A 15530-nucleotide genomic window follows, 5' to 3' on the forward strand; every position below is an offset into this window, starting at 1 on the left:
AATACACTACGGGAGCTACCATTTTATTTTTAAAGAGAAATGGAAAGAAATTTTGAAAAAATCCAGGACAGGAGTCTTGAGTAAAAACAAATGCAGGATGAGCAATTCTTTAAAAAGAAAGTCAGGATGATAATTTATGAAAAAGTCAGGATAAACTTTAAAAAAAAATAATGCAGGAATAGAGTGGAAAATAAAAAGGCAGGACAGAGATTACAACTAAACAAATTTGTAGGACAATTTTTTTTTCCTAGTCCTCCAAATAAAAATCTACTGGTAACTCCCTAATATAAGTCTCACGTTTTGTAAAATTTCAAGAATACATCTTCATGTCTGAGAGTGGGTGAATATAATGTATATGGTCAAACAATAGAAAAACCAGGTTTTTTTTTTAAATTATAAAACCTTTTATAAAAGAGATACATTTTAGAAGTCATGAATCGTATTTAAAATATCTTATAGTAGTTCTCTATAATGCTAAAGTCTAACCCTTCTGAAGTAAAAAAAATATTAAAATGTCATTTTGATAAGATTGTAAATAGATAGAAAGTGCCTTTTATAAAGTATTACTGAAGTTGAACAAGCTACTGTACCCAATGTGATAAATATGGGAAAAAAATAGTTCCTGAGCATAAACCATACTAAATCACAGATAATTGCAATAAGTAAAATATCAATATCATAGTTATTTAGAAAAAAAAAACAAGTTCCTCTTTCATTCTTCTCATGAACTTTTCTGTACAATGTTTTTCATCAAAAGAATGGAAAATATACTTTCAATAAGGACATATAATATACATTTTAATTTACATCTAGCTTAATTCCTATAAAACAATGTTAGAAATTTAAAAAGCAGCATTTAACTTGTCTGCCACCAGCTTGACAAAATAAGCATGGGCAGCATGTAATGTCATGTTAGCTCTGGCTGTCAACCAAGTCACAGCATCTACACTCTCACCAGCCTGAAAATAAAAAGTATATAAATTAACGAAAATTCAATAACAACATTTAGGCCAGGATTTTTTAATTTGTTGGTTTACGGATCCGCCGACCCGATTTTGCTGATTTCCAGAATAAAAATAAAATTGACTTTTCATGCTTTTTTATTCCCGCCGACCCTAACAAATGCATTATCCCTGAAAAATAATTAAAATGTCCTTATTTTATGAAAGGAAATGCATAAATCACTTAATACAGAAGTGATGACACTTTCTGTTGTGAAAAAATGAAACTTTCAGTTTACGTTTCTAAAAATAGACAAATCAATTATTAATGACCTTGAAATATTGTTTGCGCAAATAATTTTGCGGAACGAAATCTGTGTTTAAAACTAGTTACACAATAAGTTCGTTTCCTTTATTTGTCACCAGTCCGTAAGATGCCTGTTCTCATAGAAATAGACTTGTCCAAATGTGGACAGGTGGAAGTTCAAGACACCGAGTAAAAGTTCTGAATTTTAACAAATCATTAGAAATTTTCTTGTTTTCATAGATAATAAAAAAATATGTTCCATTTGGATAAAAAAAACGGGAATGCATGACAACTATTATTTAACCCGATATTCTCGTTTTTCCAGTGGACGAGTCTATTACGTTTTTGACACGCGTGTTGAAACTTATTTTCGTACGACGTTTTTACATTTTTATCTTTATCAGTTTTCGTGCTAATTACTATTCACCAAGTTTTAATTAAGAGCTACCGACATGAATCTCTTTTTCTTGTTTGTGAAATGACGATTTAATTTCGTCTATGTCCATGCACCCCTTTTTTACGGGAAATTATTAGACAATGTCATGCGATGTTTATTACAGCTGAGAAATACTATTTCATTGAACTAAAATTTAAGAATGATAACAAAATAGTATGACAAACATCAGGGGCGGATGCAGGAATTTTCGAAAGGGGGTGCTAACCCAGGGCACCCAGGGCAAAGGGGGATGCAAAACATATGTCCCGATACAAATGCATTGATCGGCAAAAATAAAGGGGGGGTGCGCACCCCCGGACCCCCCCCCCCCCCCTGGATCCGCCACTGAACATATTATTAGAAAGGTGAAATATGTATATATTTATTTTGCATATCAGTTTTATGTCTTGAAAGATCTTTTTTTTTCTTTTTTTTCCCGACCGACCGACCCGACTTTTTCATGGAGAAAATCCGTAAACCAACAAATTAAAAAACCGTGGCCTTACAAAACCAAATGCTTTTTGAGACAGAACTTAATGGTTAAATAAATGAAAAACTTCTATCTTTGTAGACAAATGATATTTCTATGAACAGAAAATAACCAGGTGCTCCGCAGGGCGCAGCATTATACGACCGCAGAGGTTGAACCCTGAACAGTTGGGGCAAGTATGGACAAAACATTCAAGCGTGATACAGCTCTTAATTTGGATTGTGATCAAATTTTTGACATCACATGTTTTTTTTTACACAAAACAAATGTCAAGATTTTACAAATCAATTAAAGATTTCTTCTTCAAACTTATTTAAATCTAAAATTAAATAGTTGACACAGCATAGGTTTCTGACACATAATGAATGTGGTCTAATGAACTTAAAAATTTTTTTTTGCCTTTGAGCAATTCACTATGCTGTTGAATATTAATCCTCTCAAAAAAATGTTTGAAGAAATTTTCTTTTTATTTATGAAATCTGAAATGAGAAAAATTTAACCCCCCCCCCCCCCCCACCATTTTTTTTTCACATCCCCGTTTCCCTTTTTCCAAAACTAATATCAATTCAAAATTCTAATGGAGTTTGCAACAATAACTACTCTTTTAAATACATCATAAAATATTAAAATGTAAAATAAAGTGCTTGTTATCACTGAATGGTAATAAAAGTGAATATGCATTGTTTATTGTATAAAACAATAAAAAAAAATTCATCAGCAACATTTTATATTGGCAAATTTCCAATGAAGTTATTTACATAAAGTTATTGGCAAATTGGCAAATAAAAATAGAAAATGACATCATAGTCATGTCTGGCAAATGTCCAACATACATTATCTAAAAACATTTTAGATAAGATAAGGAAAAAAGGTTCATCAGCAACATTTTATATTGGCAAATTTCCAATGAAGTTATTTACATAAAGTTATTGGCAAATAAAAATAGAAAATGACATCATAGTCATGTCTGGCAAATTTCCAACATATATTATCAACTACTATTCTATACAAAGAAAGATAACTCCAATTGAAAATTAATTGCTATTGCACATTATTATACTTCCTGTAAGAATGTCCTTCTGTAGAAAAATTGCTCTATTTTTGCATAGTTTTTGAAAGAAATATATAGCGTTCACTGCACTATGCGAAAATAGTATGCCTTGCTGTTGCAACAGACTATTGATTTTCATGTCAATCATTGTCAATTTCACGTGCAAAGGCGGAGCTTAGTTGCTTTGACAGACAAGTGGGATGGATTTATAAGCATGGCAATTAATAAACTATTCCAATTGAACAATCAGGGGGAAATAGAAGATATATTCATTTAAATTTCTCTGACATTTTAAGAGACTTTAAATTACTGTAGTTTCTGTTAGAACGTTTTTGTTCTTTGTTTACTTCTGCTTACTGCCGTTGAAGCCAAAATTGTTTGAATACTTTAGAAGAAATTTGTTTACAGATAAATAGTTATGATCCGCTATCATTGTTTTTTTGTAAGTTATTGAGTTATATGAGTATTGTTTTATACTGCAACTTAAATTAATAAAATCATAGCTTTTTTAATCGTAAAAAAAACCTTTTGTATCCCTTAATGGACCTCTGATTGTGGAGAAAGTGTTCCATGATGAAATTGACATTATACAAAATATAGCTATGCTTCTATATTTAGGAAATAAACACAACTACAGACCTTCTAAAATTCAAACTGACCACACGCACGATACACGCACGCATGATACACGCACGGTGAATGCACGATACACGCACGGTACACGCACGATACACGATACACGCACGATGAGCGATGAGCGTTACACGGAGGATTAACGCAAAATGAATGATGAATGATGAACGCACGATACACGCACGATGCACGATGAATGATAAATACACGATACACGCACGATACACGCACGCACAATACACGCACGTTGAATGATTCATTGACGAATGAACAACGAACGCTTTTTACACGATTCTCAAAGCTATTTTATTTAGAATAGTATTTAAAATCAATATGCATTTTAATTAAAGGCACTACTTGTAGCTGTTTTGCTGATACCAGCATAATAGATAATATGCTATTTTGCCAGCTCAGATTCAAATAACTTAATTAAAGTCGGCTATTTATAGGCACCGGAAATGTTTGTGAACTTGGACAGAAGCTCCTAACAATCAAAATATAGTGTCTTGATTTTGTTCAGCCTGAGAGTTCAAGTTTACTGCAAACGAAGGCGAGACATTGTGTTCCGCGAAACCCCTTACTAATTTTATTTCATACAGTTAAAAATCTTAATTTTATTTTTATGCATACAATGTCCGACGCATTATATCTACAGATAGTGACTGGTTCTAGAAATTATTTCAACTACATGTTTGGTATAATAATTATTGATTGCAATAAATAAATGTAAGAAATTCAGACATATTTTCAAACATCCTGACACTTCAAATTTCTAGGAGGTGAGATTCACGGGATTTTACCTAAAACTCTTTGGGGAAATGCAATTTTTAATTCCAATCGGTAATAGATATCCCAAGGTTTTTTTCAAATGCATGTCTAATTTCACTGGGGTAAAGCTGATGACCGTAACTGCATTCACGGTCATCCCAAGATGTCGGATGAAAAATTAGGTCAGTTTCTGTATTGTCTGTTAAAGTGTTTCTATATCATTTTCTTTACAAATCATACATTGAAACGATGTAAATTTATAAAAGAATCACTCGAAAATCACTAATTTCTTCCGAGAAATGTGCATGAAACGGGAAATTCGATTTGAAAAAATCGTTAAGATGACCGTAAATCATAATCAAAATATTTTCAAGATGACCGTAACATAAAACAAGGATGACCGTGATTGGTAAAAAGATGACCGTAACTTGTAAAGGATGACCGTAATTTGTAAAGACTGACTGTAATTTATATAGGACGACCGTAACTTTTATAGGATGACCATCAATTCTAAGAAATATCCGTATTGTATTCAAAGCTTTTTTGTTGAGTTTGTCGATCTCAATAAGGGCTCGGTTAGCGGATATAAATATGTTTCATAAATTTCTTTTTAACCGAATTTTTGTGACAAAAATGTCGGTTATTGATTTGGGAATGTACGGCGGGCGGGCGGGCAGTCGGGCTGGCGGGCGGGCGGGCGGCAATCAAATGTTGTCCGTGCATTAACTCATGAACCGTTCAACCAAAGCTTTTAAAATTTTAATATGTTGTTACTAACATTAAATGAAGGTCAAGTTCAATAATGGCGATTTTGACTTTTACCGTTCAGGAGTTATGGTTCTTGAAAGATTGAAAAATGGAGTTTCCAGTCGTGTCCGTGCATTTACGCATGCACTGTTCTACCTAAGCTTCCCAAATTTTAATATGTTGTTACTGATGACAAAATGGAGGTCAAGTTCAATAATGGCGATTTTGACTTTTACCGTTCAGGAGTTATGGTTCTTGAAAGATTGAAAAATGGAGTTTCCAGTCGTGTCCGTGCATTTACGCATGAAATGTTCTACCTAAGCTTCCTAAATTTTAATATGTTGTTACTGATGACAAATGGAGGTCAAGTACAATAATGACGATTTTGACTTTTACCGTTCAGGAGTTATGGTTCTTGAAAGATTGAAAAAATGGTGTTTCCAGTCGTGTCCGTGCATTTTCTCATGAACCATTCAACCAAAGCTTTTGAAATTTTTATATGTTGTTACTGATGGCAAATTAGAGGTCAAGTTCAATAATGACGATTTTGACTTTTACCGTTCAGGAGTTATGGTTCTTGAAAGATTGTGAAATGGCGTTTCCATTCACGTTGTTGCATTTACTCATGAACCATTCAATCTAAGCTTTTCAAATTTTAAGATGTTGATACTGATGACAAAATGGAGGTCAAATTTGATATTGACGATTTTCACTTTCACCATTCATCAGTAATGGTTCTTGTGATATTGCAAATAAATATTAATAAATCCGGTTTGCTGTCGTTGTGACAGCCTCTTGTTTTGAACTATAATATAATTGGCCATATTTAGGATTTATAACAATGATAGTAAATTGCATATTTCTCGTAAACAATGAAATATTTATTGATATCGACGTTAAAATTTTAACACAAATTGACAGCGATACGACGAAAATTTGAAGAAACATGAATGTATCCCTAGTACACGGATGCCTCATCTACACTATCATTTTCTATGTTTAGTGGACTATGAAAATGGGATAAAACTGTAATTTGGCTTTAGAATTAAAAAGATCATACCATAGGGAAAATGTGTACTAAGTTTCAATTTTATTTAACTTGAAGCTGGACAAACGGACAAACAAACTAGGGTTTATAATCTTCAACCACTGAAAATGTTTAGTCTGCCCTTCCACGAAATATTTAATTAGAATTTTTTTAAATGCTAAAGAATTTTCAAAAATTCCATCTGACATCCGAACAGACAATATTTTTAAGTTGAATCAATGCAGACAAGATCATTAACTAATGCTCATTAGCTAGTAGATACATTTGTCTTTAAAAATATAACTGACATATAACGATCAATCGTAATGGTGCTATGTGGATAAATTTATCAGTTTTCAAGAGCAAAATTGGCACAATGGCTTCCATTTCTACGATTGTGAGCATGAACTGGCGTAATGGGGAGATAATTTTGAAGAAGTAGAATCCTGACTGTATGAATAACATTTCTGTATATATACAAATTGACAACGTTCCGCCTTGTGATACGCTTTTCGTACAATACTATTTTAAGGATCTACTTTGCTGGAGCTCACCTTCACTAGTTTATTCGAATGATATTTTCAAAATATTTCTGTTATTTTATTTGCACGACAAAATGAAAGACGATATAAAATCAATGGGTGTACATGCAATTTTTTGGCATTTTTAAAAATGTGTATTTATTATATGTCATTAAAAGGAATCCCAGAAACAAACAAAAATCTTTTGTCGAGCAGTTGAAGGCTGTGCACCCCATTTTTTTTAATTATGCTTGTAAGGTGTCATTTTATCGCGCTTTTGTGGCAGGTTTTCCCTTTCTGTTCATTTGCATGTCTTTTAGCAATCATTTGATACAAAAAGATAGTTATATAATTACGGATATTTCTTAGTATTGAGGGTCATCCTTTAAAAGTTACGGTCATCATTTACAAATTACGGTCATCTTAAAAGCAGTTACGGTCAGCCTTGTTATGAATCGCTGATTCTGTTACGGTCATCTCGATTGTGATTTACGGTCATCTTGGCGATTTTTTCAAATCGAATTTCCCGTTTCATGCACATTTCTCAGAAGTAATTAGTGATTTCCGAGTGATTCTTTTATAAATTTACATCGTTTCAATGTATGATTTGTAAAGAAAATGATAAAGAAACACTTTAACAGACAATACAGAAACTGACCTATTTTTTCATCCGACATCTTGGGATGACCGTGAATGCAGTTACGGTCATCAGCTTTACCCCAGTGAATTTGATGAGATTTGAAAAATCGATCTGAATGGTAGTTGAAATTATTCAGTGCAATCATTTTGTGTCCGTTGTTGTCTTTCATACATATCAATTGTTTGCTGTTCGTAATATGTTGTTTATGGCAGTCAGGTCTCGCGATCGGTGTCCAAATTTAAGCCCCCAATAAGGTAAATTAATGATCATTTATAGGGGAGGGGCTATTTTTCTCAAAGCAAACATTATTTTCCTTCCTAATAAAAAAAAACAGCTTAACAATTTTCTATATTTTTTCATTAAATCATAAACCGATGCATATTAAATGATTTTTAAAAAATGTTTAAAAATATTTTTATGGTAAATATATCTAAATGTCAGGGTAATTTTCTTCTCCAACTAATTATTTTTTTCATTTTTTAGGGTAATATTGATATCAGTTATGTAATTTGACACGTGTCTTATAGTTCAGTGATTTTCGGAAAAAATAACGAAAACCGGCACAAGCATTGTTCAATTATTATTTGTGATCTTTAATGATTAAATTAAATATATGCATTAAATATCAATCTCTATCTAGATAAGAAATTTGTTTACATTGTACATCACTCTTTTAGTCCTTAGTAGCATATTATAACTCATTAGTGCACTTGGGAGTCCTTAGCCGTGTTTAGACGCATCATTTTCTGCTCTTTGGTTAGATTGTTGTCTCTTTGACACATTCTCCATTTCAATCCTCCATTTTATTCAATTAGTTGTGATTCTCTTTATCTCTGTTTGATGTTTTGTGCGGACAAAAACAATTCGCAGAATTAATCTTTCTTTTAGCATTTTAACATTTTTTTTTCGAGATTTAACCATTTTAATTTAGCTTAAGAGCATGTCTCCTCTTTTTAGAAATTTGGCTTGATACCGTATGGAGATTTTTGTTCCAACTATTATGAAAAAATTAACGACTTTTTTTAACTAGATAAATATTTAACAAAAATACCGTTTTTTCTTAAATCAATTTCTTTTAACAAAAATCAATTATTAACAAAGAATTGTTACACAAATGTAGTAACAACCCAATTTTGTAATGAAGATAATCCTTATCTTTACCGAAATCTGCATATCTTTATATTTTGAAACTTAAAATGTTACGGGTGTCTGCGCAAAGGACAGAAATGTCCAAGAAACCGAAATATTAAGTAAATGTCGAATAATTCAAACCCATTTGTCTTTTAAATTTAGCACATGAAGATATAATTTTTAGCACATATACATTTGTACACATGTACAAATTGATTTTGTAAAAAGAATCAGTCGGTCTAAAACTGTATCGCATGCCCATAATTGTCCTAAAGCTTTAAATGTCAGATCATGAGGGTCTGAATGGGGATTCATTATTTCTGTATTCTAGTTTAGGCCATTTGGTTTTATAATTCGTTTTACCTTTTGCCGATCATTCTTTATTCCATATATTCTAGTACCTCATCATTTTCTTTTCTATATATTTGTCTGGTTGTTTTCTGTATTCTTTATTTTTTTTTTGTCTATAATTTCCTTCTATAAACCCCCATCCTTACCCTCATGTATAATGGAAGACGATAAACATTGTAGTATACATACCACCCGTTGTCACTTTCACCTGACATACAAATCACATATTGTTATTACCGCCCGTTATTTCCACCTGGACACAGGACTTATGATATATATATATTACGTAATAATAACGGATATAGTAGATTCAGTAGAATATAACATGTATCAACGCACTCTGACTTGTTAAATGTATTTTGAACTAACAATTGTTAATAATATTTTTAGTTATTTTAAAACTAAGAATGAAAATCAGGAATATTTCAAAGAGACAACAACCCGAAAAAAACAATTGACAGCCAAAGGCCACCAGTTATATTTGCTAATGTTTTAGTTTCGAATAAGGCAAAAGCCATTCGGTATTTTCAGAAAATCTCTCAACGGATAATGAGAGTTTAGCGATTTTGACTTGCTAACAGCCCTAGCATGGTCTCTCAACATTGCATAATTTAAGAGCCTATATCAATTAAGGGATATGCTCTACCTAGCTTTTGGTGTTTACAAAAATATCCATTTCAGAACCAAATTGTGGCTTCTTTATATTTATACCAAAATTGAGTTCAAGGCAGTATTTTGTTGAAGAGGACTATTACCCAAAGTTCAACATGCGAGAAGAAGTTTCATTTCCCTTATTGTTTTTAGTGATGTGACTAATCTTTCGAGGTTACGCCACGGAAATATATCTTAAATGAGAAGGTGCATCTGGGTGCATCCCAAAAAAACAAATTTTAAAAAATCTATATATATATAAAATGACGAGTATTCGTCAATCAAACAGCAATCCAACATATCAATATAAACACAAGAAAGTTACCTGACATCTAGAATAAGAGGTTTAAGCATACATGTACCCCGCGCTGGTATCAACTTACTGAGTTGTGAGTAAAATTCGATATACATGTAGGACTGTGAAATGAGAAATACACGAAAGATTTGTTTTTATACGTACGATTGAGTATCATTCCCTAAATACATACGGGTCCACAAACTTTTCTTATGAATATATAATGGTAAATGAGGATCTCATTAGGGGAACAAATTAAGTAAAGATACATGTAGAAGCAAGAATGATTTCCACATTCAAAACATCAAATAGGACGATCTCTCAATAAGAACGCAGCAAATTGAACTGTAACATCCATAGGCAATAACACTATAGTAAATGCTTTATATACTGACATTGAAACAATTATACTGCTCATAATAATTGCACATATGTCGACTTTAATTGAGGTATCCCGCGTTATATAAACCATCGCACACCATTGCGCCAAAGTCTGCTGGTCTGCGCCGAAGTGTGCTGAGCTATTATTTCATTATTCGACCCAATGTAAAGCAAAACGAATAATACCGTTTTGAGCTATAAAACCAAGGCAACCCTTTATACTAGTCAAAAATTGCCTGGTCTTGATAGATGCATACGAAACTTCAATTAATTGTTTGTATTTTGCAATCTATAATATCCGATAAAAATGAACAAAAAATGGATAAAAACTACCGATTTTTCTATGAAACAAAATTTATCCTTATTGGAGTCTTTGTCATATGGATTCATAAAGGACAAAAAATGTCCTCAGTTACAGAACAAAAAACACCCCATTGTAAAAAAAAAAACCACGGGTGCGTCTAAAGTTTCATAGAAAAATCGGTAGTTTTTATCCATTTTTTGTTCATGATGGGATTGTAAATCAATTAACCGTCTTACACGTGTCAAATTACATAACTGATTACACGGGAATCCTCCTATCTGTTGTGTTAACGTTTAATCGACAAGATCGGTAAAGATGGATACTGATATAAAATGAATAGTTGTTGAAAAAAAATTCAGAACGAAGAAGTATTTTTTCAAGTGTATTTTGTAAATATTTCAAGTAAATAATAAATTTGTCAACAGAGCAATACATCTAATGTCGGTTTTTAAAAGACCGCATACAAATTCTGCGTTCGTATTTTGGTATCACTTCGTCGTCGTCCGTCGTCAGCTTGACTTGTTCGTGGAGCGTTTTAACAAATTCTGGTATACTTTGTTGTTTCCAGTTAATCGCCATTTTGAATACGTGTTTTATAGATTCGCAAATGATTCTTGTCCACAAATGAACATGTTGAAGCTGGTTACGAGGTTTCAATACATATTCGTACAACCGTTCTTTAAGTTTTTGAAAATACGTGTTGAAGTTTTGATAACAAGAAAAAGATGTGGTATGATTGGGGATGAGACAAGTCATCGCAAGAAATAAAATGACACAGAAGTTTTCACCATAAGTCACCCCACGGCCTTCAACAGTGAGTAATGAACATACCACAGTCATTAAATTTATTTCATAGATTATCTCATACAATATGTTAAAACAGACACTTTGTTAAAAAAAATCGTAAAGGTTCTGCGGAACCCAGTGTCTCGCCTATTCTTTCTGTTAATCGTATGCTCAACAAAAACGAGAAAATAAATCAATAAAATATTCCTGTTGATACTATCTTTTGATTGAAAAAAGCTTCTGTCCAAGTTTGGTAAAAACCCAGGACAGTTTATGAATCTAATAAATATTTAAAAACTTCTTGATTCTGTCTTATGATTATAAAAAAGCTTCTGTCCAAGTTTAATAGAAATCCAGGATAGTTTAAGAAACGGTTATTAAAATTTTAAAAAGTTTAACCACAGAGTGAATATTTGTAGACGCCGCCGACGCCGACGGAATGTAGGATCGCTTAGTCTCGACTTTTCGACTAAAGTCTAAGACTCGTCAAAAAACATACAAATCAGATTTCCTTCTGACATACGGGCGCACTACGCTTTTTTATACGCCCGTCAACATTTTGACGGGACGTTTTATGGTATACAAATGTCCGGCGTCCGTCCGTCCGCTGGGCGTCCACATGTCGCACTGTAACTTGAGAACCGCTTATCCATTTCATGAAACTTAACATATAGTTGTTTCTTATGATGGTTTTCGGAATTTACTCATATTTTTAGTGAAACCATTTGTATATACACGTATCTTTGTCAGAATTAAAATAAAAACGAAACACTTATAAATATATATGTTGGCGCACATAAAAGTCGTGCTCCTATGGCAAACAATTTTGTTGGGAAGGAAATAAAACAACAGCAAAATTATTTGTCCTTTTTATCATTTTGAATAAGAACAACACATTTAATTATAAATATTTGAAGCATAAATATGTTCGATACAATTGTTTTAAATTACTTGAAATAAAAAAAGATCGTGATTGTTTAATCAGTTGCTATGTTATTTGGCACATGTCAATCGGTTCATTGATTTTCGGCATGTCAAAGAAAAAACGGCACGTGTCTCAATAATGTTGAATATCTCGTTTATTTATGATTATTTTCTGTAAAATTTGAAATTTATGCATTAAATATCAATCTCTAACATGATATATAAACATAATACATATAACAGCCGTGACTCATTCTAGTCCTTAGTGGAATTGTATAGCCAAGGCCTTAGTGCACCAAGGAATCCTTAGCAGTGTATAGACGTACCGAACAAAACAACCGCCATTCTTTAATAATCATAGACGGTTAACAACTACATGTAGTCTGATTCCCAGCCGTTATTGAAATTCTTGACAATACCTTAATATTTTTATATTCCGAAGGCATACTAAATGTTTTACAGAGGGGACCAACTTAGTCAGTAACAAGATTATATCTTAAACTTGTAAATTCAATTTCAAGTTTTTAAAGGTTCCTCAAGTTAAAATAATACATGATATATTTGCCTGATCTTATATTTGTTTAATTAAAATAATGCCTTCAAATACATATAATGTTTATTTTTATTCAATTTTCCACAAAACATTTTAGCTTAGTTTAAATGAAATTCAGAAGAGAGAATTCAAACACTGTTGAAGAGAATATACATATTCGTGTTAATTCGCCTCAGTTTAATTTGTTAATTCAAATTTGACATTTAACATTTTAATCCGCAATCCACATTTACCCGACAATCTTGTATATTGTATTTTCTCAATGGAATAACATAACGTGCATGTGACCATCAGAAACTAAGACAAAAATGATATTTATAATGGTATTTATCAAATATTTGAAAATATCTTAGTAGCATATAAATTTGCCAAATAATCGAAGAATTATAATCTAGCCTAGTTCAACCAAGGATTTGTATAGTTTCTTTTCAATAAAATATTGTTGGTGTTTTTGGCCACTATAGCAGCAACATTGCCGTTATTAAAAATAAAAATATAAAATTTTCGCTATCTGATAATTATAGGTTAAAATGTTCATTAAAATGTATAATATTTCTCTTAAAACTACATATAATGGGCATTTTAGAATGACATGAAGTTCATCTTCTATAGTAGAGCTACAACACATGTCATCTCGTGGAGTTCTTTTCTTTCATACTTTCCAGTTTCGATTTTTTTAGTGGAGCTTCCCCACATTTAAATTTTGCAAAAGCACATTTGTTTTTAATTGACAGAATATATTTAACAAATAACAATTGACCAACAGTATATTTTTAAGTCCATTTTCGCTCAGTTGAACAGAAATTCCAATTTTAATGTCGTAGAAATGTCAATATCATGTTATTGTTTGTACGTACAACATGTATCATTATATCAAGAAGTGTCAGTCCCAGCCAAGATTCACTGAATAACCACGAAATATTTACAGATGATAAAATATTTACACAAATGTAATAAATCTGTATGTGCGTTGAAGTTAATTAAGTGTTCACAAGAAAGTAAGTATGACTGTAAATTTTATTTAAGTCGGAACATACACATACACACATACTATATATTTTAAGACTCTTCTACAACGAAATTTGTTTTACATGCACACGTATAAAAATTGCGGTTGTTATCCACGCAATCATAGGTTTGAACGTAGTTTTCAATTTAGACTCGTTTATATTTTTTCGTTTGGGGTTGTATCATATTTTCCCCTCGGTTTATATGATCCGTTCATCCTACATTGACTCTTAAAATTCAAGAGTCTATCTAAAAAATGAGGATACTTTTTCAAAAAAAGAGGGTACTTTTTATATGGCCTTCCAAATACCGTTTCGATCCCTAACATCACTGAAGAGACATCTATTGTCGAAATCAGCATCTGTTGTAATAAAAAAAATATTGACACCGTATGTTAGTGGCATAGCATCGTGGCCACAAGTTAATTTTTTTCTGTTTAGTATTAAATTTATATTAAGATCCATTTATTACATCTTGTGATCAATTTTATTTGGCAATCGCTGATGGTCAAATGCGTTTTGTTTAAATATACTTTTTCACTTTTTTGGTCTTTTGGAAAATGTTGTTTGTGCTGTTTTTAGACCCTTCTACAACGAAATTTGTTTTACAAGCACACAATAAAAATTCCGGTTTTTATCCAACGCAATCATAGGTTTGAACGTAGTTTTCAATTTAGACTCGTTTATATATACATGTATATACTTTTATACTTAACCGTGAGAAAAAATATAAGCTTTGGTGAGCTCTATAACCGACTATCATATAAAAACCGCAATGTATGAACGTTACACAATTAGAGATGAACGTTTGACAAATGCACATTATCTGATATACACAGTTATACACGATTGATGAACGCACGATACACGGTTAAGAATGAATGATTGATGAACGCACGATACACGGTTAAGAATGAATGATTGATGAGCGCACGATACACGCACGATACACGCACGATACACGATTAAGAATACACGATGCACGCACGTTACACGGAAAATACACGGAACGATGAATGATGAACGCACGATTGGCACACGCACGATACACGCACGATGCACGCACGCAACACGCACGATACACGATGAACGCACGGAATAATGGTCAGTTTGAATTTTAGAAGGTCTGTAGTTGCAGTATAAATACATCTATTAGCAGAGTTACATAAAGCGCATTTTTTTTACACTGAAATACACTACTGTCACTATTCAAAATAGTAAACATTCAGTATAATATGATATTAATGTTGTGTTTAACATTGACTATGGAAAATAGTAGCCAGGGTTTGAGACAATAGTGCACTCCCCTTCGGGTCGTGCACTATTGTCTCTCACCCTGGCTACTATTTTCGCATAGTCAATGTTAAACACAACATTATTATATAAATATTGTGCAATTAGATATTTCTTGCTATTGTGCAATACTGTGCAATTAAAAATTTCTTGCTATTGCACAATACTTGATATGGAATTCTGATTTGCACCAACTTGAAAACTGGGCCCATAATCAAAAATCAAAGTACATGTTTAGATAAAGCATATCAAATAAGCCAAAGAATTTAATTTTTGTTAAAATCAAACTTAGT

General features: G+C 32.1%; 1 protein-coding gene across 1 annotated transcript in view; it reads right to left on the reverse strand.

Annotated features, from left to right (window-relative positions):
• Positions 1-707: 707 nt before the first annotated feature.
• The window catches only part of LOC139510255 (transient receptor potential cation channel subfamily M member-like 2), an 87300-nt gene continuing 72477 nt past the window's right edge, over positions 708-15530 (reverse strand). Inside the window, exon 39 of the mRNA XM_071296745.1 lies at positions 708-959. Within this exon, the coding sequence (XP_071152846.1) occupies positions 843-959 (117 nt within the window). The 3' untranslated portion in view covers positions 708-842. The remainder of the gene's footprint in view (positions 960-15530) is intronic.

The sequence above is a fragment of the Mytilus edulis genome, chromosome 2 (assembly GCF_963676685.1).
Source record: "Mytilus edulis chromosome 2, xbMytEdul2.2, whole genome shotgun sequence".
Taxonomy (NCBI): Eukaryota; Metazoa; Mollusca; class Bivalvia; order Mytilida; family Mytilidae; genus Mytilus; species Mytilus edulis.